At 51.7% G+C, this 19,314-nt stretch overlaps 2 protein-coding genes across 3 annotated transcripts in view; one reads left to right on the forward strand and one right to left on the reverse strand.

Annotated features, from left to right (window-relative positions):
• Window positions 1-3,299, reverse strand: part of PLAA (phospholipase A2 activating protein) — a 184,825-nt gene extending 181,526 nt beyond the window's left edge. The window contains exon 1 of one of the 2 annotated variants that reach the window (XM_086962122.1): window positions 3,022-3,299. In XM_086962122.1, the coding sequence (XP_086818248.1) occupies window positions 3,022-3,170 (149 nt within the window). In that variant the 5' untranslated portion in view covers window positions 3,171-3,299. The remainder of the gene's footprint in view (window positions 1-3,021) is intronic. The other variant, XM_086962123.1, reaches the window with a different exon arrangement.
• Window positions 3,300-3,367: 68 nt separating this feature from the next.
• The window catches only part of IFT74 (intraflagellar transport 74), a 496,520-nt gene continuing 480,573 nt past the window's right edge, over window positions 3,368-19,314 (forward strand). Inside the window, exon 1 of the mRNA XM_086962124.1 lies at window positions 3,368-3,504. The gene's annotated coding sequence lies outside the window, so the exon portion shown is untranslated. The remainder of the gene's footprint in view (window positions 3,505-19,314) is intronic.

Here is a 19,314-nt window from a genome sequence, read left to right on the forward strand (position 1 = left end):
ACGGTCACCCGAGTGAGGGAGACCCATAGGACAGCATGAGGAAGGTTCTGGGCCCTATAGCAGGTTCTAGTGGTCTAAGGCCAGGCTATAAAAGGCCAATGACCAGGCAGCCTTTGTGTGCAGTCAAGGAGTGACCAGTGAGGAGGGAGGAAACTTGAGGAGGAGGATTTCACACTAGTGAGGGGGCACGATCGACCCTTGGGCCGGCTATATCCCTGCATGGAAGTGACCCCACCTGAGCTGACCAAACCCCACTGGCACCGATTTCCAGACAAGTGCCAAAAGACTCTGTAGTGAGGCCCGCAGTGGCTGGAGGCACTAGTGCGAGATCACCAAGTGAACCAATAAAAATAATATGTAAAAGCATCAGTATTGAGGCTGGTTCCTGACACGTTGTTCCGCTGCTGAAGGAAGAGCAGGGGACTTAGGAACATGCTCCTGTGTCGGCGGAGAGTGAGCGAGTTATTTTCTCACCGTATGTGGAAGCGGCAGAACCACCTGTCATCCTGTCAAGAGAGGAGCGCTCGACACCGTGTGCGAGTCCGGACTGCGGAGCGGAGGAAGCAGGGCCCAGCTGATTGGTGACTTCAGGCCAGGTAGCGTGGGAGCTGACGTCGGAAGAGGCGGGGTGACTGAGGTTGAAAGCCGGACGTGGGAGGAGCCCGCCGCCGCCGAGACGAACACCCTCGCCGAACCTGTGAAGGCTGACGCTTCCGAGGGAGCCCGCGGAGCCAGGCCATTCGGGAGAACAGCCGAGTGAACTTTCGGAGGTCTCCTAAACCCAAGTAAGCCAGGAGAGTACTTGGGAGGGGAGGAGAGAGTGAAGACCTGCCCCGACCCTCGTCGGATCAAACGGCACAGGGACTGCTCAAGTTCCGAACTCATCCTGACTGATATTTTCTGAGGGAAAGAACCCTCGTGAGACAGTTCGCACTGGGGGGTAATCTGTGACATCGGGTGCCAAACCGCTCTGGGAGGAAAAGGTTCTGTAGCACTAACGTGGCATTTCGAACACCCAGAGGTGGGGGAGCAAGTTGAGGGCTAAGGTCACAGTTGAAGCCTGAGTTGCGGGAGGTTGGGGAGAATCGGTGGCATCACGAATAGACCCTGGTGAAAAATAGCTGGAAAAGTAAGATAAAACAGGGCAAGGGAACACTCTAATCTGGTCCCTCAGTTTACTAGGGTTGTGGCATGTACTAGAATTGATTGGCAAGTTAGTGATTATTTACTTGTCTCCTCCAATGCTCATCTAGACGCACAAGAGACCGTGGGAAGGTGTTGAAACTGTGAGAGGAAGCTGCATCAAAACAAAAGTAATGTAACCACTTAATTTTCAGTAAAGAAACCTGATTGTGCACCAAAGCAACTGTGAGAAAGTGTGGGGTTCCGCACATGTAAGTTGTAGGGGTTTTTCAATGTGATCTCTGCAACTGGGGGACAGAAGTATAATAACTGTCATTTGGAATGTAAAGTGTACAAATCATTGAAGGTGATGAGATGTACGGAGCTGAATGTACTGTAGAAAAAAAAGAACCCTAAGCTAAAGAATTTTATAAAAGTTAACAGTATTTTTCTATTTTCGTGTGGTGTCCTTATTTTTGGGGGTTTGTCGCTGGGTTACTGCGGGTGAGTTTGTAAGCATTACACACAAGCCTTGGGGGGTTGAGCTCTACCCGCTCTGTGCCAGGCTACCCTATGTAGTCTAGAGAAATCTAGGTCTAACACAGTGGCAAAGTGAGCAAGTGACCAATGTCAGGGTATATACCCTTGCCACCTAGGCGGTACATGAAACACACAAAAAGGTGATGGGAGGAATGCTTACAATAAATCTAAATTACTTGCAGCATTCCAACTGATCATTTTTTCCCACCATGCCAACTCCGTTTGAACCATGCCAATCAATCAACCAACCAATCAATCTTGACCCTACTCCAATAGGAACAGGCCAGCCCGAACTGCCAGGCCAGATCCTACCTGAATCGAGAAACAGCAACCCCAAACTTAATGGAACTCCACGTGTTGCCCCTACAGGCCAGCGCTATCTATAAAACCAGTTAATCTAGACAGCCATAAAAAACGGCAACCCCACACATCTGACAGACAAGTTCACCATCTCCAGCGACTCTCATAACAACTGCAGACAGTACCTAGGAGGATTGAAGGCAAAGTAGTAGAAAAGGAAATAACAAGGCAACAGGGTTTCAACATCTCTGCACCTAAAATCTACAATTATATCCCGTAAGACGGCCCCAACCGCTCCAATATGGGGAAGAACTGACGACGCCCCTCTTTAAAGAACACTACATTGCGACGCTGTACAGCTCCAATTCCGCTCTGTGAACCCAGCTACCCCTGCTCTCAATCGTTGACAGTGTATTTGACTTTGCATTGCGCTCTGATGCCTTTTTGCTATGCTCGTATTATACAATTCCTCATTGTGGAGTTCGGTTACACTTTGTTTCAAACATTCAGCCCTAGAAAAGCCAACTGAGCAGAGATCTCAAGAGTTCCCTTATGTTTGAATTGAGGGTTGTAAATCAATTGTTAACATTCGTATGATAGAGTGGGATCAATAAGACTGAGGAACTCACAAACTATTACTTTCCAAGTAGCCATATATTTGACATCTTGTGTCAGCTCGGACCCTTCAGCCAACAGCATTTTGCATTTTGTACTATATGTTAGGCCAACGTAAACTGTCAAAGGTGACACTAAAAACCCCACAAGTCATCTCTGTATTAATCTGCGAGAATGTCTGTATGTGTCAAACATGGTATAAAGACTGAGCCGCATAATATGTGACTGGTATAAGGACTGCTACTGTGTTGTTTAATACTTCCGTATTAAACAAAACCGGAGCTATTCTAAATTGCGAGTGTGACTCGCAGGATGACAGGTCTGTTCAGACCACCCTGGAATCGAAAGAACTTCTTGGAATATACGGACTCCCGAAAACCAGGTGACTACCAGCCACATGCGCCACTGATTGGTTCCGGCTCCCCCGCATGCTCAGTTACTTACCCATCGATGGGTGCCCACAGACGAGCAGTGCGGTCCCGGGACACGGAAATGAATCCACCCGGGGGGTGCAAAGCTTTGGCCAGCCCCCTAACGTCCAGCTCGTGGCCCGGGAGCGAGCAGCTCAGCCGGTAGCGGCCCGCAGGGGCCATGGTCGCTTCCCGTGCCACTCAACTCATCGGGAAGTGATAAGATGCGGAGCAGCACGAAGGTAGTACCCGGCAACCCTGACACAGCAAGAGCCCTCGCGCAGGTTTCGCGTCATCGCCAGCGACGGAAGTGACGAGGGTGGGCTCGGCCATGTTAACCGTAAGCCCTCCGTGTCCTATGAAACTAAGGGGCGGGTCGCCCCCATGAGCTGTCACCAACGTGACAGGGAGTGCGTATGCAGCCTGGCTTAGTTTCGTTTCGTCAGGACGTTGTCTCGGGCGTCGCGCTGTTGCTATGAGACGTCGCGGGCCTGTTCGAGTTCAGCAGAGAACATAGGTAAGGACTCCGGTGGACTTCCCTATCCCTACTGACCCCAGATCACTTAAAACAACTAGGCTGAGTAGGGAATTTGTTCAGTTCCTATAATATATATATATATATATATCTTCATAAATCTTTTTATTGCGGAAAAAAACAATAAGGCATGCACGTTGCATTGTAACCTTAATAGTAACACAGCACAAACAATTACCCATAGTTAGTTGTACAGTCAACCGTGAAATACTTCCCATCAGTTCGTAAAATAGTAATGCTTGTATTCCGAGCAGGCAAGGTATCATTTGCCATACACTTCTTTCACCGGTATTGAGGGTAGGAAACAGCCGTGAATTTTGAGGCTCAGTGACGAGGGATGACATAGGCGAGGGAAGCGGGTGAAAAGGGCACGGTGCTTTTCAGATCCGTATCTTACTTTAAAGAGCAACTTATACTTGTTGTCAAGGATGTAGTTTCGGTCGGGATTATATGGGGTTGAACACCCACCAAAATCTGTGACATGTTAATGGTTTGTGGGGTTTGCAGCAGAATACAAAGTTCCCCAGGGAGAGTGTGACAGCGTGGAGAAAGGAGTTGGTATTGTCAGTACCGTGGCTGGAAGGGTTCCCTAGTCGGAACTTAGAGAGCCTCACACACCCAGAGTATTAGGTGTGAAACACACCCTTACTGGAGGGTGTCCAGTGTCATCATCGACTCACTGCCCCTCGTCAGACCGGCGCTGCAATGTCTGACGGAGTAACCAAAGGTACTCTTTTGACGGGGTTCTTTTGTTCCTTGCCGATGGTGGGTGTAAGTGAGGATGAAGAAAAGTGTAGTCAGTGCAAACGTGAGTGAAGGTTTTAAAAAAGGTAAACAGTCCACACTCAATTTTATTAACGTGGCTGGTTCCTTAGTTAAAAAGGGTGAGAGGGGAGTTAGAGACCGTATAGGTGTACAGAACACTAACTCAACCCCCTGGTGTGGTCAACATGTTTCTCGCCAAACGGCGATTCGTCAGGACCTCAATAAAGTACTACACAAAAACAAGTATGGACTCAATGCTCATTCACTATGAAGAAGGCAAATACAACCTCTCTGGGTCGGAGGAAAAGAGGGCCACGGGGTCCTGCTCTATTTAGGCGACCCTAAAGGGATTGAATAGGGCCTCGCAGCATACTCCCCTGAGGCCAGCGCTATTAGGTAAGATGGACCTTCAGTGAGGCGCTGGATCGGCGGGACACCTACCCCTCATGCTCGCGGCACCTGGTCAGGGTGCGGAGCAGCTGGTAAAAAAAAAAATGGTTTGTGGGGTCCCTAGTCTGGAACACCTTTGAATATATTGCGCTTTTCGACTCTTTCAAGCTTGTGTGATTCCAAACAATATTAAATTATATGATAAACCTTCAGTAGCAGAGGCACTAAAACAAACAACTGAAAGCACAAGCAGCTTGATGTCCGCCAGTCAAACAGTACCAGGAGAAATAAATAATCATTGGACACGATTCCATGAGCTGGCCGGGGAGAGGGGCAACAAAGGTAGGTAGAGAGCTGGATCTGTGCACTTGATTTATTTTCCAGCACAAACATTTTGTACTGGTGAGTTGCCTAAAAATAATTAAAAGACACACAATTGATGGACGGAATGCAGAACAAATCAAAACATTCACCCCCATTCAAGAGGTCTGGGTTAAATCCATCATTCTTTTGCTCACCATGCCACCCCAGTTTAGACCTGGCTATATGCAAATCAATCTTGACCCTGTGCCTCATGGGAACAGTCCAGCCCGAAAAGAATGAAAAGTAGCACTTGTTGATGATATATGTTACTTTATGTCAAGGGGTATCACATGGGTCGTACATGGGCATTCCCATGTAGCCACCAATGCTCTTTGATGCAAAGCCCTATTTACTACCATCTGTAGATAGGACTAGTCTAACCATAGTATTTTATACTGGAAGGGTACCTGTCTACTTCAAAACCAATTCTAGACTCCTGTAGACACCTTGTCCTATGGTGCAAAGCTGTGTGTGTGGTGCTAGGCAGCCTAAACATGTGTCAGCACTTGGAAAGAGAGAAGCCGCATCATCTATTAGTAGATCTGGCACTCCCTACTTTCTTCTTTTGAAGCAACACAACTTTGATTGCTGCACTTGTGTTGCATGAAAAAAATAATACATTTGCTCCTAAGTTTCTATTGAGCATGCTCAGCTGTCACATTAAAAAAATGAAGCTGCTTTTATGAGGAACACTGTTACTGCAGGAATTTCAGCTGTCCCACTCACTTTTTACTAGGGTGGCTTTGGAAGGTGATTTGTCCAGGCAATTGGCCACTTTGCCCATGTCCTCAAACATCTCTGTCCCTAAACAAACTTTTTGTCTAGGATCACATAACTTTGTTAAAGCAGGGAAGCCAGGATTGATCCCACATTTTCTCGTTTCCTGATGTGCAATTCATCTAATAGATGGGTATCGGGGGCGGGGCTGAGTGAGATGCCTCTCTCTGTCTCTCCGGACATAATCACCGGCCCTCTCCGGACATAACCACCGGCCCACTACGCCCGAGCCTTCTTAGCCGGGTAAGATGGCCAGGGTTCAATGCCACAGCCTGGGTATATTGGCGAGGGGCCAGCCCGGGAGAGTCGGAGGCTGCCTGACCCAGAGAGGAGTGGGATGCCGCAGCGAGCGATCCAGACCAGCAGTCGTGTGGTGAGGCCTGCAGCGCTTCAGTTACGCCCAGCCTCGAGTACCACAGTGGCTCGGGAGGGCGAGCACATGGCGGTGACCACACAGCTGAGTAGACAGGGGCCGCGGTGGAGAAGAGGTGAGGCTGTCCTGCGGGAGCTGTTGCACCTGTGGGCCCCCAGAGCGAGTGAAGGCTGCAACGGAAGCAGGATCGGTTGCTCCCACAAGTAGTCGGACACCCCACCGAGAGAGGTGGTGACGAGGGGCTGGAGGGGTCTCCTGGCGGGGGTGGCAGAGAGCTTCCCACTGCCTGAGACTTGCGGTCCATTGGTGGGGCTGGGGTGTCCAAGTTGAGGGCCATCCAGGACTTTGGTATTGGAGGCCTGAGATGTGACACAGCACCTATAACCCCGGGCCCTACTTGAAGACCACATGGCCAGATCGTGGGACTGAGGGCCCATCCAGGGGTGACCGCCGGGTCCTGGGAAGCTGTGGACTAGGACCGGTTGCTTGCATAGGAATCGCCAGTGAGACAAAGTGGGCACCCGGCTCGGCCCCTGGGGCACGTGGCCCGGAGGCAGGCATTGCTCTCTGTCCACTTTCTCTCCCTCCTGGTTCAACTGATGCCTGCAGGGACCCAGAGTAGAGGAGATTGGCTGATGAGGTCTCGGATTGGTGACAGAGGTCATTGCTGACCTGGGCACAACCGCAGGAGTACATGGCTGACCACAAGACCAGGCTTCAGCAACAGGGACTCCTCATCGCCTGCTGGGACCTCATGCTTGAGATGGTGCAGGTCCAGTTGGGAGCTGGCCTGGGGTTTGCATCCAGCTGCTGAATCGGCCCAGCCGGCGGCAGACAGATAGAAGCTACCACATCCCACAACACCAGTGAGAGCTGATGGCTTGGTGGGCTGTGGCAGAGGTGGTTGGGCGGATCCCTGCGCTCGCCTGTCTGGGAAGGGAGAGAACTCTGGTTAACATTACAGATCACCAGTCAAGACTCTTCCTGTCTAATAGACTCTGTAAATCCCCCGGTGTTGAGACGCTGCGATCTCTTGATGAGGAAGATAAGCTAAACCCTCCTGGACCATGGCCGTGAATAAGGGGAATACGCTCTGGTCCGTGAAGGAGAGGCTCCTGAAGACCCCAGGCTCCCTTACACATGAATCCCCACCAGCCTTGGAGATGTCGACTTCGGAGGCCCCGACAGAAGCAAGCTCCCCTCTAACTCGCCCCTTTATTGAAGCACTCTTTGCCTCCTTACATGAAGATCTGCGAACAATGAAAAAGGATCTCTCTAAGATCTGAAGGAGGTGAGACAGTATTTGCAAGCTCTGGGCAACAGAGTCAACATGCTGGAGCAACATGAGGGGTGCCGGGATGAGGAGATCGAACAACTGCAGCAGGAAATCTTGCATCTCCGGGACAATGACCAGGACTTGCAGGCTCAGACTTAAGATCTTGAGAATCATTTAAGACGCAATAACATCCTCGGAAGGGGAGTCCCAACTGGAGTGGAGGGCACAAACATCGCATCCTTCGCGCAGGACTCGTTTCGGGCTATCTTGGATGCTCAGACGGGCTTTGAGATAACTCTGGATCACACACACAGAGTGGGACCCAAAACACTGCCAACAGCACCCCCACAGGACATCCTCACATCTGTTCATAATTTCCAGCTAAAGGAGCGTATTCTCAGGACTACCCGAGAGAAGTGCACAAAACACTTTCAGAGCCATACTCCGGCTCTCTACCAGGACCTGGCCACATCGACTTAGCAGAAGCGTATCACATTCCGTCAGGATACCTCTCACCTGCATTCTAAGGAAGTGTCTTATTCATGGGGCAGTCCATTCCAACTGATCTTTCGATGGAAGGGTATGGTCCAGCTGATCCACTCACAGCAAGAGGTGTGCTGGCTACCAGACCTTCAGCCCGAATCCTCTGAGGAGACTCTGGTAGATAGGAGGCACCGACCAGATTGCGAGAGTTGTTGCCGGATATCTTCCAAACGCTTACAGCCGGGTCTTTGCCAGATCTCAAGACAGCGGCCAGAGAGAGGCTAGCGGTCCTGCAGTCACTTAAGGAAAACTCAGTGGACTCAGAGCTGAAATGTGGTGTATAATGCCCACTTCTGCTTTGGTTTTTCTCTCTAACTCTCTTCCTTTCCTCTTCCTGCCACTGAATGCTGGGCGGGGGCCCATATGGATACTCTAGGCGTGGGTGAATATTCCATTGTCTACCTCCACTCTTATTCTTCTCCTTAGGGCATAACGCCCAGAACATTTGGTTGGATATTGTTCTTGTTCCAGTTTCAGCGAGTACTAGCAAATAAATTCTGCGTGCAATGCCAGGCTACATCAGTTACAACACTCCTCGCGGAGACCAGTGCTGAAGTGAAGGGCGACGCCGCCATAGCAGCGCGTATTCGCAAATTCTATGAAAAGCTGTACCCCCAAACACTATCTAGCACAAGTCAATGTATCACGTCTGACTCAGGGAAAGGCTGCTCAATAGATAGCCCGATTCGTATAGAGGAGGTTATTTTAGTGATCTCAAGGTTAAAACCTCTCAAGTCACCAGGGCCGGAGGGTTTCCCGGTGCTGTTTTATAAGACCTTCTGCGACCAGCTAGCTCTCATACTCATTAAACTATTTAATGCCATAGAGAATCCTGCTTCGCTTCTCCCATTAATGAAAGAGGTCTCTGTGTTAGTTATACCGTAGCCAGGCAAGGATAAACGCCTTTGCGGGTCCTGTCGCACAATTTCACTGATCAAAGTGGATGTCAAACTGCTCACAGGCATAATGGCAAACAGATGGAGTCCCTGATGCAGGGACTAATATCTCCCTACCAATCTGGCTTTATCCCCCAGCATCAATGCGCAGACAATACCAAACAATCATGCCTATAATTGAGAAAACGCATCACTCAAAGAAAGAGGTGCTGCTTCTTACCATCAACGCCGAGAAGGTGTTTAATCAAGTCCACTGGCCGTATCTACTACAAACAGTGTCACATTTTGGATTCCGAGACCGATTATGTTCTTCGATTCTGAGTAAGTATGACTCTCCGTGGGCGATAAGAGTGAACAGGGTGAGTTTGGCTCCCTTTTCTATAGGGCGAGGAATGCGGCAGGGGTGTCCTCTGTTGGCTTTACTATTGGCATTATACATGGAGCCCTTCGTTCATACAGTAAGAGACCACCCACACATCACAGGAGTCTGCTTTGGGGGCTATGAGCATACCCTGTGTCTCTACGCACATGACATAATGTCGCTGGAGAACCAGAGCAAGGCCCTTCCAGCCTTCAGAGGGAAATGAAGGAATTCAGGGAAGCCTCAGGCTTCCACGTGAATATTCAGAAATCCCAGGAGCTGAATCTTACAGTCCCACCTGGAAAGATTGATTTTGTAAAACAAAAGTTCCTGATGCAATGGACCTCTGAAGCTGTCCCTTATTTGGGGATCCAGTTGACATCTAGTATACTGGAGCTTAGGGTCCTTAATTATCAACTAATCCTAGACAGGGATAAAGCGGACCTCGCCCGGTGATCAAGCTGCTCCTTGTGTCTCCTGGGCCGTATTGCGGCTCTCTTAATGATGGTCCTACCGAGTATCCTGTTCCTTTTTCTAACCCTCCCTCTGTAGCCTCCCGTAAGGGCTCTTACTATGCTGCAGAAGGTTATGCAACGCTTCATCTAGGCTTTGGACAATTACGCACATCCAAAGAGCTAAACTGGCATCCTCCGAGTCAGGGGGTCCTAGGGGTTCCACACTTGCAGTATTATTACAACACAGTTCAACTACGGTGTCTCTTAGAATGGTCACACCCAGAATGAAGCCTGGGTCTTTATGGATAGAGCAGTTGCTGGGTGTTAGACCTGTCTGGCTTTTTGGCGAAGTCCCTCCTAATTTTTATTTATTTTGTCCCCTTTTTGCCCCTCATACCCTTATTAATTTTTGTGTCTACTGACTTTTTGTAGGTGTTGGCCAGGGGGATAGGTGTTCTCTCTCCCCCTCATAATCTTTTACCTCAGGCCCAGAGGCCTGTTCTGACAGGAAAGTTGGCACCACCTAAAATGGTGGCCACCAACTGCCCCAACTGTCACCAACAGAACTTGGCCATAGCCTAACATAGGGCATTCCAGAACCTTCTGGTCCATTCTGGACCACTGAAGGGCAGCCTATATAAGGCGGAATGCGGGGCAGCCATTTTGTCTACCTGTGGAAGTCAGCTGGAGGACAGGTGGTAGCTAAGGGTGGGAAAAGGTTAGACTTAGGGTTGACCTCCTGGACTGGGAAGCTGCCTATTTGGTCCAACCCACAACTCCCCTTTTAGTTATTTGTCTTGGCCCCGCTGTGGGAAGTTACTGGAGACCCTGGGCGCCTGTGTGACCCCTAGTCTAGAATAGAGGGGTGAGAACAGGAGAAGGAGACTGCGGAATAGTGGAGCGCAGTCCTCTGCCCAGTGTGAGGATCTGAACTAAAGAAGACTCCTGAGCCTGTCATCTGTCCAGTAAGGTGGGCTGGGGTTGCAGTGCCTCAAAAGTGCACAGTGACTTTCTATTGAGGAAGCGCCCCCCCCCCTCCTTCTTTGATTCCCTCCTCCCTTCTGAGGAAAGGACGGAAGCTGGTGACCTGGGTGGCGCTGTACCCCCTCTTACCTGTGGCAGGACTGCTAGGGAGCCGAATCCCCCCCAAGCGCTAAGGTGGTGAAGTGTGGAGGGAAGTCTCATCCCATCCGAGAAGCCCTGATTGCTGCTGCCGCGGTCGGGACCCCGGGGGCACTGGCCGCGTCATCGTGAAAACCCCGAGGTCTGAAGTTAGGGAGCGCTGCCGCGCATGCCTCAAGTGTTTCCACTTCATTGACCAGGAGGGGCCTAAGTTTGCGCAGGCTCTGAGGAAGCGGCGTCTTGACCGCGGAGCCTGCGCCGGAAAAGGCAGGAGTGGAGGCGGGCTGAGAGGCGGGACGAGAGCGAGCGCCTTCCGCGCATGTCCGCAGAGTAAGCGTCTTGGCAGGCTGAGAGGCGGGACGAGAGCGAGCGCCTTCCGCGCAGGTCCGCCGAGTGAGCGCCTTTGTGAGGAGAGGCGCCGGGAAGTTCCACAGGAGCGCCAAGTGATCCTGCCTTCTCCTCCTGCTCGAGCGCCACACTGAAGAGCTGGCCCGAGCAGGGAGGGGGAGCTAAGAGGCCCAGAAGGGGCCTGGGGGCATCGTGATATCAGTCCCTGACGCCCCCTAAGTGAGAGACCCACCGAGGAGTTGGCCCAAACCCAGTAACACCGAGGAGACCCCTGAGGCGAGAGAGCCTCTGCAGCCTCGGTTCCTAGCCCCTCCTTTTCTGTGTCACCTTTCCCCCTTGGCGCAGGACAACTTCAACAACAGCTGAAAACAAGTAAGGAGGTGTACTGAAAAGGGGGAGAGTGGCACTAAAGGTCATCTGGAAATAACTCTCATCCTATTAATTGCCACAGCTGAGTGACACACAGGAGGGAGTAACTTGAAGGGATCATCAGCAACTGTGTAATAGGAAGTGAGGGGGGTTGGTGTTGGGAGAGACCAGTATTGGGCACAATACAGTAACCAGTTGTAATTACTTCGGGGGTCTTATGAAATGCATAATTGATGTGGGTCTTGATCTGGGAGTCTACTGTGTTATGATTAATTCATTGACAAGTGTACTGTCTTATTGAACAAGATTCTAGTGGGGTAATAATTAGCCTGATTGATTCTAAGGTACAGTTTATCCTAATACAAAAGTGTGATAAGAGTTCCAGAATTTAGTAACTGCTTTAAAAGACAACGTGCTGATCCGCTAGTAACTTAAAAAGTGTAACTGCTGAACCTAAAAGTGACTTGAAATGTTTTGAGCTATTTATATGTGAGCTACTAATGTTTGACAACACAGAGAATATTATTTTTATATAAAGCAGTACGTATTTTCATATAATTTTGGTGTAGTGTTTTCTTTTTGAGTGCTATTGCGTGGAATTACTTTTGGGTGGTCTGCAACCTTTACACTGTGCCTCTGATATGCTAGTCTTGCCCTAGGCCAGGCTACCTAATTCCAACATATTGGTGCCTAGCGGTGGGATTGCGGACTTGGTTGCAGCTACTTACTAGTAATTTTACGTAATACACCCAACCTACACCAGGAGTTTTCTCCTTGCGGCCCTCCCAATTAGTCTTTTTGTTTTTTCTAAATTTATTCCTGGTGGTGGGTGGAGTTGGCTTTAGGTTGCCCTTGCCACTCTGAAATTTCTGGTGTGTATCCAGGTTTGCCTGACTCACAATGGAGTTCGCGGTGGAAAACCTGGAAGTTTATTCCGTGCCCCAATTGAAAATGTTCTGCCAACAAATGGGGGGTCTTTTTCAAACATGGTGCCAGGAAGGGGGAGCTCCAGACTAGCCTTAGGGCCTGGGTGGAGGCACACCAAGAGACAAAGAAGGAGGATGAAGAGGTTGAACAGGACACGGTGGGGGAGGTAGAAGAGTTATTCCGCCATGAGGGGGAAAACTTACTCACCGGACCAGTGTCCTATTCCAGAAAGGGCAGTAGCATCTCTGGGAGAAGCCTAACGGAAGCCGAGCTCACCGATAGGAGGGAGAAAAGACAACTAAAGTGGGAGTTGGCTAAGATGGAGCAGGAGAAAGAGGAGAGGAGAATGGTCCACGAGTTTAGACTGAAGGAACTGGAGCTCCAAAGTCTGCGACGGGGGTCCTCTCCTGTTAGAAATGGTGGCAGCGAACCAAAGGAGACAGCCAGGGAGACCAAACCCTATATCCCAAAGGACCTGATAGCGAGCTTCAGTCAGGGGGACGATGTAGCTAAGTGGCTGGCCGCTTATGAGGTTTCCCTGAAGGTTCATGGAGTGCAGGAGAAGCACTGGGGGGGTAGTTTGTACAAGTACATGCCTCCTGCTGGTCGGGACACCTTGCTGGCCCTGGATCCAGAGGAACAGACAAACTACCCCACCATGAAGCTGGCGTTGTTGAGGAAGTTCGGGCTCACCCCAGAAAGGTACCGACAGAAGTTCAGGGGGAGCCACAAGATGGGCACTCAGAACTGGGTGGACTTCCTTGATTACGCCAGAAAGGCCTTAGAGGGTTGGGTCAAGGGCAGTGAGGTAAAGGATTATGAGGGGCTGTATGATCTGTTTTTGAGAGAACACCTCCTCGAGAAATGTTTTCCCGAGCTGCGCCAACACCTGGTAGACAGCAAGCTGACCAATCCCCGGAAGCTTGCAGAGGAGGCGGACATCTGGACAAGTACCCGGGTGTCCTCCAAGGGGACTGGAGGGGAATCTCAAAAAGCCGGACAGGGCGCCCCCCAGAAGAAGGAGGGGGGGAGAAAAAGAAAGAGTTCTCTAAAGGTCCCCAAAATAACTTCCAAGGGAAGGGAGCAGGTTTCACCCCTAGGGCAAACCCGCCCCGGAACCCTCATCCTGGCCAGAGCCAGCAGCCCAGGGTTCTCCACTGTTTTGAATGCGGTGGCGTTGGACATTATAAGGGAGATGTCAGATGCCCAAAGAGACCACCCCCTCCCACCGGAGGAAAGTCACCGGGAGTAGCTAGTGTAGCGCTCGGGGAGGAGTTGCCCTTAGATAAGGGGGGTGAGTGGGCGGGTGTCACCTTAGTGTCCCTGGGAGAGCGGGAGATGGTGCCAAAGATCCAGGTGCCCCCAAATACTACAAAGTATGGGCAATGGGTTACCATCAATGGCCAGAGAGGGGAGGCTCTGAGGGATACAGGAGCCAGCATGACTATGGTGAGAAGTCAGCTGGTGTCCCCAGAGCAGGTTGTTCCTAATGTACTCCACCCCGCCGCGATGGCTGACGGCAGAATGGGCCACTATCCAGTGGCTGAGGTTCCCTTTGAGTGGGAGGGGGTTGCAGGTTCACTTCGAGTTGCCGTAAGCCCTGCCGTGCCAGTCGATTGTCTGTTGGGGAATGACATGGAACACAACACTTGGAGGGAGGTGGAATACTGGACGCATTCTGCGATGCTGGGTACACCTGACTGGGCCTGTGTCAGCACACGGTCTGCGACTGCCCGGAGAGGGAGTTCGCCTGGGTTGGAGCCTGGAACAATGGCCCAACCCGCTGCTAAGAAGGGACAGACCCGGAGACAGAGAAAGCCTGCTCCGGCTTCCACACCCCATGAGACAGATCGGCCACCTGCGGTGGTGGACCAGGAGTCCGTGGAGGGGGAAGTAGACTCTCTGGAGGATTTACCCATCCCTGCGGAGTGGCATGTGGAGGGAGGTCCTACCAGAGAGGAATTCTGTAAGGGGCAGAGGGAGTGCCCCACCCTTGAGGGACTGAGGCGACAGGCTGAAGCCCAAGCAGCAGGTGATGTTACGGGACATTACCATATTTACTGGGAGGATGGACTCCTCTACAGTGAACCCAAGGTACCCTCGCCTGGTTCATCGAGGGCCTTGGTAGTCCCGCAACAGTACCGAGCCTTTCTTTTGGAATTGGCTCATGCCATACCCCTGGCAGGACACTTAGGCCAGGACAAGACCTTTGCACGGCTTGTCCTCCACTTTTACTGGCCTCAGATGAAAGTGGCGTCCAACACATACTGTAGGACATGTGTAACCTGCCAGGCCAGTGGGAAAACAGGGGTGAAGCTAAAAGCTCCTCTGGAACCACTTCCAGTCGTTAGCACCCCCTTTGAGAGGGTGGGCATCGACATTGTAGGGCCTTTGGATCCACCAACAGCAGCTGGTCACAGGTTTATCCTGGTACTGGTGGATCATGCCACACGGTACCCAGAGGCAATACCTCTGAGGACAGTCACTGCACCTGTAGTGGCAAGAGCCCTAATGGGAATCTTTACCCGAGTGGGATTTCCCAAGGAAGTTGTGTCCGACAGGGGGACCAACTTCCTGTCAGCTTACATGCGGGCCATGTGGAAGGAGTGTGGAGTGACCTACCGGTTCACCACTCCTTATCACCCCCAGTCGAATGGACTGGTTGAGAGGTTTAATAAGACCTTGAAGGGCATGATCAGAAGTCTGCCCGAGAGCCTGCGGAGGAAATGGGATGTCCTCCTACCCTGTTTACTCTTTTCCTACAGGGAAGTGCCCCAGAAGGGAGTGGGCTTCAGCCCCTTTGAGCTTCTGTATGGGCACCCTGTACGCGGACCTCTCAGCCTGGTGAAGGATGGTTGGGAGAAATCTCCCAGGAAACCCCCCCAGGATGTGGTGAGCTACATGCTGGCCTTCAGGAGCCAAATGGCGAAGTTGTGGAAGCAAGCTTCTGACAACTTGGAGGCCAGCCAGGCAGTCATGAAGGAGTGGTACGACCACAATGCTCACCAGGTGGAACTGGAGCCTGGACAGAAAGTGTGGGTGATGGAGCCTGGAGAGCTTAGCGCCCTCCAGGATCGCTGGACAGGCCCCTTTGAGGTGTTGGAAAAGAAGGGTAAGGCCACATACCTGGTGGACCTTAAGACCCCTCGACAGCCCCTACGGGTGCTGCATGCCAACCGACTCAAGCCCCACCATGAGAGGCCCGAAGTCATGCTGATGATGGTGACTGACGGGGAAGAGGAAGCGGAAAGCGAACCTCTCCCAGATCTCTTTTCGTCCCAAGAGAAGGATGGGTCAGTGGAGGGAGTGATTCTCTCTCCTACTCTAACTCCCGAGCAACGGGAAGACTGCCGCCAGATCCTGGAGCAGTACTCTTCGTTGTTCTCCCTTGTCCCGGGAAGGACCCACCTGTGTACCCATGATGTGGACACAGGAGACAGCCCACCAGTGAAGTCCAAGACCTACCGGCTGTCTGACAAGGTGAAGGCTAGCATCCATGGAGAAGTTGCCAAGATGCTAGAGCTGGGAGTAATTGAACCTTCCAACAGCCCTTGGTCCAGTCCGGTGGTGCTCGTGCCAAAAGCCGCACCCCCAGGCACCACACCTGAACTGAGGTTCTGTGTGGATTACCGAGGACTGAATTCAGTGACAAGGACTGATGCTCATCCGATCCCTAGGGCGGATGAATTGATTGACCGGCTAGGAGCTGCCCAATGTCTGAGTACCTTTGACCTCACTTCAGGGTACTGGCAGATCTCCTTGACAGATGGAGCAAGGGAAAGGTCAGCCTTCTCCACGCCTGAGGGACACTACCAGTTCTGTGTGATGCCCTTTGGGCTCAAGAACGCCCCTGCCACATTTCAGCGGCTGGTGAACCAGGTCCTCTCTGGAATGGAGAGTTTCTCTGCTGCTTACTTGGATGACATTGCTGTCTTCAGTAGCAGTTGGGAGGACCATCTGCAGCATTTGCAGGCCGTTCTCCAGGCCCTGAGACAAGCTGGATTGACCATCAAAGCCAGCAAATGCCAGATTGGGCAGGGGTCGGTTGTGTACCTTGGACACTTGGTGGGTAGGGGGACTGTGCAGCCCCTGCAGGCGAAGATTGAGGCAATCATGGCCTGGGAACCCCCCAAGACACAGACTGAGGTCCGAGCTTTCCTGGGCCTCACAGGATACTACCGTCGCTTTGTGAAGGGGTATGGCACTATTGTAGCGCCCCTCACAGAGCTCACCTTCAAGAAACAACCTCGACGGGTAGTTTGGACAAAGGCTTGTCAGCAAGCCTTTGAAAAGTTGAAACAGGCAATGTGTGTGGCACCGGTCCTGAGGGCCCCAGACTTCTCCAAGGAGTTCATTGTCCAAACAGATGCATCAGAACATGGCATTGGGGCAGTGTTATCGCAACTGAATGAAGAGGGCCTGGATCAACCCGTAGTCTTCTTATCCAGGAGACTGCTTCCCCGGGAACAGAAGTGGAGTGCCATTGAGAGGGAAGCTTTTGCGGTGGTGTGGGCTCTGAAGAAGCTGCGGCCATACCTCTTTGGCTCGCACTTCCTGGTTCAGACTGACCACCGACCCCTTCGTTGGCTGATGCAAATGAAGGGGGAAAATCCCAAGTTGTTGAGGTGGTCCATCTCCCTACAGGGAATGGACTTCCGGGTGGAACATCGGCCTGGAGTGGACCACGCCAATGCAGACGGTCTCTCCAGGTATTTCCGCCTTAGTGATGAGGACTCCCAAGGGGTTGGGTAGTTCTCCCCACTTTCAGCTGGGGGGGACGCGTGTTAGACCTGTCTGGCTTTTTGGCGAAGTCCCTCCTAATTTTTATTTATTTTGTCCCCTTTTTGCCCCTCATACCCTTATTAATTTTTGTGTTTACTGACTTTTTGTAGGTGTTGGCCAGGGGGATAGGTGTTCTCTCTCCCCCTCATAATCTTTTACCTCAGGCCCAGAGGCCTGTTCTGACAGGAAAGTTGGCACCACCTAAAATGGTGGCCACCAACTGCCCCAACTGTCACCAACAGAACTTGGCCATAGCCTAACATAGGGCATTCCAGAACCTTCTGGTCCATTCTGGACCACTGAAGGGCAGCCTATATAAGGCGGAATGCGGGGCAGCCATTTTGTCTACCTGTGGAAGTCAGCTGGAGGACAGGTGGTAGCTAAGGGTGGGAAAAGGTTAGACTTAGGGTTGACCTCCTGGACTGGGAAGCTGCCTATTTGGTCCAACCCACAACTCCCCTTTTAGTTATTTGTCTTGGCCCCGCTGTGGGAAGTTACTGGAGACCCTGGGCGCCTGTGTGACCCCTAGTCTAGAATAGAGGGGTGAGAACAGGAGAAGGAGACTGCGGAGTAGTGGAGCGCAGTCCTCTGCCCAGTGTGAGGATCTGAACTAAAGAAGACTCCTGAGCCTGTCATCTGTCCAGTAAGGTGGGCTGGGGTTGCAGTGCCTCAAAAGTGCACAGTGACTTTCTATTGAGGAAGCGCCCCCCCCCCTCCTTCTTTGATTCCCTCCTCCCTTCTGAGGAAAGGACGGAAGCTGGTGGCCTGGGTGGCGCTGTACCCCCTCTTACCTGTGGCAGGACTGCTAGGGAGCTGAATCCCCCCCAAGCGCTAAGGTGGTGAAGTGTGGAGGGAAGTCTCATCCCATCCGAGAAGCCCTGATTGCTGCTGCCGCGGTCGGGACCCCGGGGGCACTGGCCGCGTCATCGTGAAAACCCCGAGGTCTGAAGTTAGGGAGCGCTGCCGAGGGGCCTAAGTTTGCGCAGGCTCTGAGGAAGCGGCGTCTTGACCGCGGAGCCTGCGCCGGAAAAGGCAGGAGCGGAGGCGGGCTGAGAGGCGGGACGAGAGCGAGCGCCTTCCGCGCATGTCCGCAGAGTAAGCGTCTTGGCAGGCTGAGAGGCGGGACGAGAGCGAGCGCCTTCCGCGCAGGTCCGCCGAGTGAGCGCCTTTGTGAGGAGAGGCGCCGGGAAGTTCCACAGGAGCGCCAAGTGATCCTGCCTTCTCCTCCTGCTCGAGCGCCACACTGAAGAGCTGGCCCGAGCAGGGAGGGGGAGCTAAGAGGCCCAGAAGGGGCCTGGGGGCATCGTGATATCAGTCCCTGACGCCCCCTAAGTGAGAGACCCACCGAGGAGTTGGCCCAAACCCAGTAACACCGAGGAGACCCCTGAGGCGAGAGAGCCTCTGCAGCCTCGGTTCCTAGCCCCTCCTTTTCTGTGTCACCTTTCCCCCTTGGCGCAGGACAACTTCAACAACAGCTGAAAACAAGTAAGGAGGTGTACTGAAAAGGGGGAGAGTGGCACTAAAGGTCATCTGGAAATAACTCTCATCCTATTAATTGCCACAGCTGAGTGACACACAGGAGGGAGTAACTTGAAGGGATCATCAGCAACTGTGTAATAGGAAGTGAGGGGGGTTGGTGTTGGGAGAGACCAGTATTGGGCACAATACAGTAACCAGTTGTAATTACTTCGGGGGTCTTATGAAATGCATAATTGATGTGGGTCTTGATCTGGGAGTCTACTGTGTTATGATTAATTCATTGACAAGTGTACTGTCTTATTGAACAAGATTCTAGTGGGGTAATAATTAGCCTGATTGATTCTAAGGTACAGTTTATCCTAATACAAAAGTGTGATAAGAGTTCCAGAATTTAGTAACTGCTTTAAAAGACAACGTGCTGATCCGCTAGTAACTTAAAAAGTGTAACTGCTGAACCTAAAAGTGACTTGAAATGTTTTGAGCTATTTATATGTGAGCTACTAATGTTTGACAACACAGAGAATATTATTTTTATATAAAGCAGTACGTATTTTCATATAATTTTG

The sequence above is a fragment of the Lissotriton vulgaris genome, chromosome 3_1, assembly GCF_964263255.1.
Source record: "Lissotriton vulgaris chromosome 3_1, aLisVul1.2, whole genome shotgun sequence".
Classification (NCBI taxonomy): domain Eukaryota; kingdom Metazoa; phylum Chordata; class Amphibia; order Caudata; family Salamandridae; genus Lissotriton; species Lissotriton vulgaris.